General features: G+C 40.1%; 1 protein-coding gene across 1 annotated transcript in view; it reads left to right on the forward strand.

The window, feature by feature from the left end:
• The window catches only part of tenm2a (teneurin transmembrane protein 2a), a 272,924-nt gene that overhangs the window by 215,471 nt on the left and 49,738 nt on the right, over window positions 1-7,715 (forward strand). The window contains exons 14-15 of the mRNA XM_037675395.1: window positions 1,724-1,909; window positions 2,792-2,818. Coding sequence (XP_037531323.1) covers window positions 1,724-1,909; window positions 2,792-2,818 — 213 coding nt within the window. The remainder of the gene's footprint in view (window positions 1-1,723; window positions 1,910-2,791; window positions 2,819-7,715) is intronic.

Below are 7,715 nucleotides of genomic sequence, written 5' to 3' on the forward strand. Positions count from 1 at the left end.
AACTTCATAAAGATGCTAATCTAAGAGGCTGTCCAATGACTGTTGTGTTGGATTTCTTTAACTCTTGGAGTACAATAAATGTGAATGTAGGAGGTGGGTTTGCTTTGTGGATAATGGGGCAGAATGTCACTGTTGAAAGAAAAGATGGTCAAATGCAGTGAGATTCAATATGAAACAATCTAGAAGTGAAAAAAAAAACAGTAAGAAAGTTTAAAAGCTCAATTATTTCTTAAAATAAAGCTGTTGACTCTCTAAAGTTGAAGCAGTTGTCTTCATCGTCACATTTTACTTTCTTGCTCATGAGTAGCACTTCAGCGTTTTTCATGAGAAAAGTAATGCCTACGTTTTTGGGGGTTTTTTTAAAGAAAAGGTGAAACACTGTCTAAACCAGCATGATTCCTCCACGAGCGTCGATGCCTGCACACTGGGGTGCCTGAGTGCACAAGCAGTTTTGTCACATCTCACTACATGTACCGTCTCCGCCTCACAGCATCTGAGCCTCCCAAGCAGTGACTCAGAAAAATAAAACTGTCTTCATAAAATTACCATCACCTCTTTATAATTAAGGTGCAGGATGGAAACTGTTGGTTTTTGTAATGTAAATTAGATTGTTTTGCCTCTTAAAAGATTCTATTTTTGTACTTGGCAAGAAAGGTTTTGAAGTTCTTCCACTGGTAGATGCAGAAGAAATGAAACCAAAGATCCATCCATCCATTATCTTTATCTTGTTCTTCCTTTCCGGTTCATGTGGGTCACTGGTGCCCACTGTGTGAGAGGGTCACCCTGGACAAGTCTTCAGTCCATCATAGGGACACATAGAGACAAATGAGACAAACAACCATTCACTCTCTCTCTCTCTGAAATAAAAGATGCCTAAAAAAAATCCAACTAGTTTTTTTTCATGATTACTTGCCCACTACTATCTGCGTATCACCACTGTTTCACATAGGATTTTACTGACATTTAATTAATTTATTTAAATTTCAACTTATGTACACTATATATATTGTATACTACTATATCTGCTGGGGGTTTTAACAACTGATAATGGGGGCCAAGATGGGGTAGAGGTAGGGCAGACGACCTGGGACCAGAAAGTCACTGTTCGACTCCCAGTCATTGCCACATGCCATGGTGTCTCTGAGCAAGACACCCAATCCCTAAATGCTCCCCGGGCACTTACATCGCTGCCCACAGCTCCACCTGTGTTTATCCCAGGTGCGATGGGTTAAATGCAGATAACTAATTTCACCATTGTATGAGGACATACAATGATGATGATCTCAGACTTCCTTTCCTAATATCTACTGACATCTAAAACTGGAAGTGTTTAATCTTTTTATTCATACCAACTACATGTTTTATGCAACGGTTTCAAACTATTTTGAACTAGCTAGTGTGTTTAAACATTTTGCTGTTCTAAAACAAGTTCTAAAACTAAAACATTACAAATATAAAACTAGGCTTTCTTGACCGTCTACATCTTGCCCACTGCCTTGCATGGCATTTTAAACAAATGTCTAAAGTAAGTTTTCTGTGATTTAAGACTTTGGTTAAAATTGGTCCAGATGTTTGTGAGATATTTTGCAAACAGACAGATAGACAAAAACAATTACATTTTTCCTACTTTTCTAGGCAGCAGGATAAAATGCATTTTTATTATACTTTGTAAATCATTACTTTTTAAAATGTTTGTGACTCAAGTTTGTGTTGCTACTTCCAGAGGTTTGCTCGGTGGACTGTGGAACCCATGGGGTGTGTATGGGCGGAGCCTGTCGTTGTGAGGAAGGCTGGACCGGCGCAGCCTGCGACCAGCGTGTGTGCAACCCACTCTGCATCAAACACGGGACATGCAAGGATGGCAAATGTCAGTGCCATCAGGGCTGGAACGGAGAGCACTGCACCATTGGTAAGACCCAGCTGCAGCCAGTCTGTCTGGTGTCTCTCTGCGCTGACAGGTGTTTGAGAACAGAAACATCAGCACCCAGTCAGACTCAAACAGCAGCTCCTGTTTGCTCTGTTAATTTGGGAATGAGAGGTGAAAGGGGGCTAAAAACAATGCTACAGGGAAGTGGAGAAGTGGGCTGACATAGACGGTGGGTGAGGTAAGCAAAGAAGCTTCAAAGACGTGAGAATGGGAGGATTACAAAAAAGCAGGATTTAGTTGCTTCATCTGAACACCCCAGGAGTTTTACCTCTTTTATGGCCTTTGAAACACCAAAGTCATGCTATGAAAGACAAAACTTTTTAATTCACAGTGATCAAGAAATAATTTAAATTATTTGTCTTTGTGTGCGTGTGTGCGTGCATGTGTCTTGTCAGTCAATCACTGTCTCATATTGACATCACTGTCACTTTGGATGGATGAGTGCCAGACGCCTTTGATTCTCTTTGCAGTGCCGTGAGACGCAAAGTCTCCTCTTCTTGTCACCAGAGGCACTGTGATTGCAGCCTGATACACAACCCAAACAAAACACCAAGCACACATACACCTACATGCACGCACACCAACACAAACATATGCACGGGGGAATAACAGTTTATGATCTCCCCATTTCCCCCATCAGAAAGTAGGGCAGCTTTGACTGAAGAATCAGCCCGAGATGAAAGAGTTGTCAGGCTTCAGCTTGGCGCAAATCACACTTCACTAGCAGCCAGATATTCTCAGTGTTAGCTTATCACAAACCTGCCTGTTACTCATTTCAGCTCTGCATGATGCTTGCATTTCTTACTAAACAAACTAAATGACTCTCCCCGATATTTACCTTCTGCACATTTTCTCCCACTGCAGACCATGGGAGCATGGTTGACAAAGCAGGTACCGTATCTTGACTCTGGTGTTTTGTTTCTTAGACTGTGGTGGTAGAAACTAGCTTCTGCATCTGTGGGTTTTGGCCTGGCTTGGCTCTGTAGACTCTGTGGTGCTTTCTGTTCGTAGTAGACCAGGGCTTCTGCCTCAATGATGACTCCCTACATGCGGTGCACTACCCCCACCACAACCTATTCCTTACAGTGCACCGCAGCAGGGCTTAGCTGTCATTGAGCCTTGATGTGTTGTGGGGTTACTGTAGAGCCACCACTGTGGTATCCAAAGTGCTGAGTGAGGGGCTGTGCTGTGGATGTGTAGCAGTGCATGTGTGTTTTCTCATCAATATGTCCCGTGTGAAACCTGAAAAGGCACTCAGGTATTCCAGTCATGTCCCACATAAACACAGTTGTTTCACACAAGGAGAAAACAATAAAAGTCATGAAGAACTTTTCGAGGTAATTGGTAAATTTCATAGGCCACTGATGCAAGGCATTAATGTGGCACCAAAAAAATGCAGCACTTTTAAGTGAGTGTGTGCGTTTACGTCTGGGTTTGTGGCAACAGTCACAGCCATAGTAGAGTGGCTAATAAATCCATTATGTGTGCATGTATGTGTCTCAGTGAGCATTAAATCCACTTTTAATCTTTACGTTAAAGCTCGTCCTGGCCACGTTACAATTCAGGTTCAGATTGCTCAAGGATAGACAGAGTAACAGTTAAGGTTAAGAAATCAAGGCCAAGAAAGAGGACTGCAGGTCTGGCATGACTTGCATCAAACGCTCAGCAAGAATGCTTATTAGATAGTCTCGCAGCTGAACCTCAGTCGGACTGCATGGAGCAGCACAGATTGCCTGACAGTACAGGTCCCTGGAGCACCATCGAGAGTGTCCTCTCACCCTCTACGCTTAATGGAATAGCTCTCATTGTTTTATGAAGAGCTAGCCCAGAGAAAAGGTAAATTGCAGGGTTAAAGAGGGAGCAAGACACAGAGCGGGAGAGGGGAAGAATAAAGAGGAAGTCCGAGGAAAGTGCACAGGCAGTCTGGCTATAAATGTGAAACAAAGTCCTCTTTAATTTCTTAGGTAGCTTGTTAGGAATAAGAGGAGTAGATGAGTGGACATTTATTTTAGAAGTGATTCAGTCCATCTAAGAGATGTGAGCGTGGATTTATAGCAGTAACCTTTTCTTGATGACCTTTAGAACAGACCAAGTTGGGCGCAGAGGGGATGGAGAGAGAACGGTGAAACTTTTCACAACAATGTCTTGCTTAGTTTCTTCTCTCCTCTTTGTTCTCATTTTCTTTCTCTATATCTGCCTGCCTTTTCTCACTATCTTCTTCTTTTCAGCCTCACATAGTCACATACGCCCAACTATCCAAGCCCACAGACACTGCATACCAAACAAGAGCGTGTGTGCTGACCCATAACCCAAGGCAATTGTGTCTCCTTTTTAAGGGGATTTCATCAGAGTCCAACTACATTACTGAGGAGGGTGGGCTTAATAGTTTCTGATATCCCACTTTATTCTACTTAGTATGGGGGGAGTATTGACTGGGTCCTGACATTAAAGAGAGAGGAGCCTTCTTCTGGCCTGCCCAAGCAAGCCAATCAATGCTCGCTATGGATTGTCCTGTCCGGGTGCTTCATAAGTATTTGGCTGCTTTAAATGGCAACTCCATTTAACAGGCAATCACTGCTAACTGCCTTTGTTCTTCGAGCTCAATACTTGGGGACAATCTATCCCAGCCTGACTGTTAATGCAGCATCATGAGTGGTCCCCTGATGCAGGGAATGGTAATAATTAAAGATAAAACCTTTGATTTGAATTCTCTTGTTGAGCTCTAAAAGCTGCTCTGCCTCTCCAGCGTCCATATCAAGATGGCGCCTGTTTTTTATTCCGAAGTCCTTTTCTTGACTTTCCCTCATCACCCTGTGGTTGAGACATAATAAAATGCCAATCGGGTTGAAATGCCTGTTAATTTAGCTGCTGCCACGGTTTAGATTGCATTATTTGTATTCATAATGCACAGCTTTACTGATGCAGCGATTTGTTGGAGGGCAAGAACCAACGGTGTAACTTGAACGAGAATAAGTTCATTAATACCTGGAGCAGGACTCAGTATAAAGCATTTCATATTCATAATCTCTTGCCGGGTTATTTTGTCCCGTCCTCACTTCGTGTCGGTACAACACCGCTGAGTGAGAAATGTCAGGTCATATCTCCACGGTGCGTCGCACTGGGTGTGTGTACGTATTGTTTTATCAGTCAGCCCTGTTTTTTGCCTCTATCTTCTGTGGGCAGACATAAAGAGCGTCACATCCCGCTGCCTCATTTATTGAAAAGGAAATCACTGTGACAAGTTTGTTAGTAGCTTTTTGAGATGCAGTGGAAAACAGTGTCTTTGGGTGTCATCATTCCTTTCTCCCTCCCATAAGAGATTCATGCATAAGTGTAAGACATGGCTGATTTAGATTGCTAGAAGGAAATGGTAAAGGACATGAGGTAAAGGTTATTACTGTTTCTGACTGGAGGCAAATGAACCGAGTATTGAAATGTTCTGATGAGTTTTTATAAACGAGTGCTTGTTTTTGGTCATTTAGCTGTCCCTTTATATACAAAATATAGTGAAAGTACAACATTTTTTGACATCCTAATTGACTAATATGTTCATAAATGCTATAGAAGCATTAGATGTAAGGTTGATGCAGTCCTGTATCTGACAGTGTGAATTTGGACACAGCCATTTGGTGTTTTGGAGAAGCATTAAAACTAAAAATGTAAGAAAAAGCCGTTCTGGTTCAACTCAAAATATAAACACTTTTTTGTCTTAAAAGTATAGTTTGGACCAGTCAAAGAAAGTCTTGTAGAAGACTTTTGAGTAGACATTTTCTTACCTGCAGCAGACAACAGTCGGACTGATTTTAGTTTGAAAAATCAGAGAGAAAATTTCAAATACGAGTCAAGCTAACAGTAGAACAAATTAAAGTTTATAAAACCAATAACAGTTCAAGTAAATGCAGTATTATAAACTTGTAGACCCATAAGTAACTTATCAATGTGCACGTAGAGCAACTCCCTTCTCCATTTTTTTAAATGAAGGTATAATTTTGCTACCTCACGTTTTCTTTAAAGAAACATTTTATCACTCCTGGCACTCATACAACTCTATTTTTTGTCAATTCTAATGGTATTTGTTGGTTTTAAACTGAAAACAATGACTAAAATCTTAACCCACCCTCAATCACCTTCAACTTGTAACTAGTCTAACTCTGCCTTAACGTCTTTAGATCAGTTGTGAGACAGTGTTCAACTCTGCTGATGAGATGTAAAAAAGCAAATGTCAGTTTGATACATAGAGCAATATCACACTTTGCAAGAGTGCAAGTCTCCCACAAGCTGATAAGTTAGAACTGGAATCCCTTCATGCTGCTTTTACATCAGCATGGAGCTCATCCAAGTGTAAAAGTGTCCATGTGGGAATTTTGAAAATACATCTAGAATATAATCAAATCTGAAGGTTTTGAGAGTTTACTAAATTACTAAATTTAACTTTTGTCTGAGCAAATCCTTTGTAGTAAACTTCTACATCCATAAGCATGTGATCAGTGATGCAAGCAGAGCAGCTGTGTCCTTAAATCTACATTTAACCAAGATTGGTTAAAAAGAAAAGAAAGGATTATTCACACAAGACTTGCATTTGGGTATTTTAATGTGATCTACATATAAACCTAAGCTAAGCAGTAGCACATTGCAATATTACCTGTTATATGTAATTGCACTTGGTGATTAGAGATGTATCTTCTCAATTTTATGAACCTTTTTTAAAATTTTCTATCAGTGTACACCACATCACTTAATTTAACATGTTTTGACTTTTTTGCTAAATATTCTTTAAGACCTGTTGCAAAATGAGACATAAGCCTTCCCAGTCTGCTTAACTATTTGAGTCAGTTGTAATGTAAAATCCATAACCTACCATCTGCAGGTGTCATAATTAAATAAGGGACTCAAGGATTTACAGCTGGAAAATGTGTTTTAAAAAAACATAATACAGTTTCATTTGGATTGGGTAATCTTCCATTCTAGATTGCTTTACCTGAGAGTAACAATTATTATACAGGTACTTATATTTTCCTAGTTGCTTCTATGACAATAGTAGGACATGAGATTGCACTCTTGAACAGACATTATCTTTACAATGTTTTCAAATGGTTGGTAATATTTTTCTGGGGCACTGTGGCCTTGACTTACCAAAACACTGAAATCTAAACACTTTAGTTTCATTTGAACGCATACAAAATCTTTGTTTTTTTATATAGTTTAAATCTGGCCCTGTGTTTCTAGTTATCATCCTGACTTCACCATGACATTTTTTCCCTGATTCTCCAAGTTAAGCTCACTTTAACTGCTGTCTACTGCAGGTAAGATAAGGACTTAACATAACGGCTTCACATGACCCCAACCAAAATAATTTGAACTTTACCTTTAAGAAGGGCTACTATACAAGGGATGACATCTTAGCCAATCATAACACCTTATTTAATGTGTTTTTTTTTCTTGCTCCCTGGCAACCATGCAGCTAGCAACAATGCTCAAAAAAGGCTCTGCTGCTAGAAAAAACAATGGTACCAAGCAAACTGCAGTCAAACATAATCACAAACTTTAGCAACTCAAGGTTCTTGTGTTATCAAAAGAAAAATATTGATTTGTATGTTTGGACGGGATTTGCAACCTGTTGAGGGTTTACTTCGTCTCTCACACAGTAATTGCTGGACATTGGCACCAGCTGCCCCACAACCCAGAAAGGGAAAAAAGAATATGTGTGTATGTATGTATGTGTGTACTGTATGTACTGTATGTATGTATGTATGTATGTATGTATGTATGTATGTATGTATGTATGTAT

This window comes from Nematolebias whitei, chromosome 4, assembly GCF_014905685.2.
Source record: "Nematolebias whitei isolate Nwh7 chromosome 4, NemWhi1, whole genome shotgun sequence".
Lineage (NCBI taxonomy): Eukaryota > Metazoa > Chordata > Actinopteri > Cyprinodontiformes > Rivulidae > Nematolebias > Nematolebias whitei.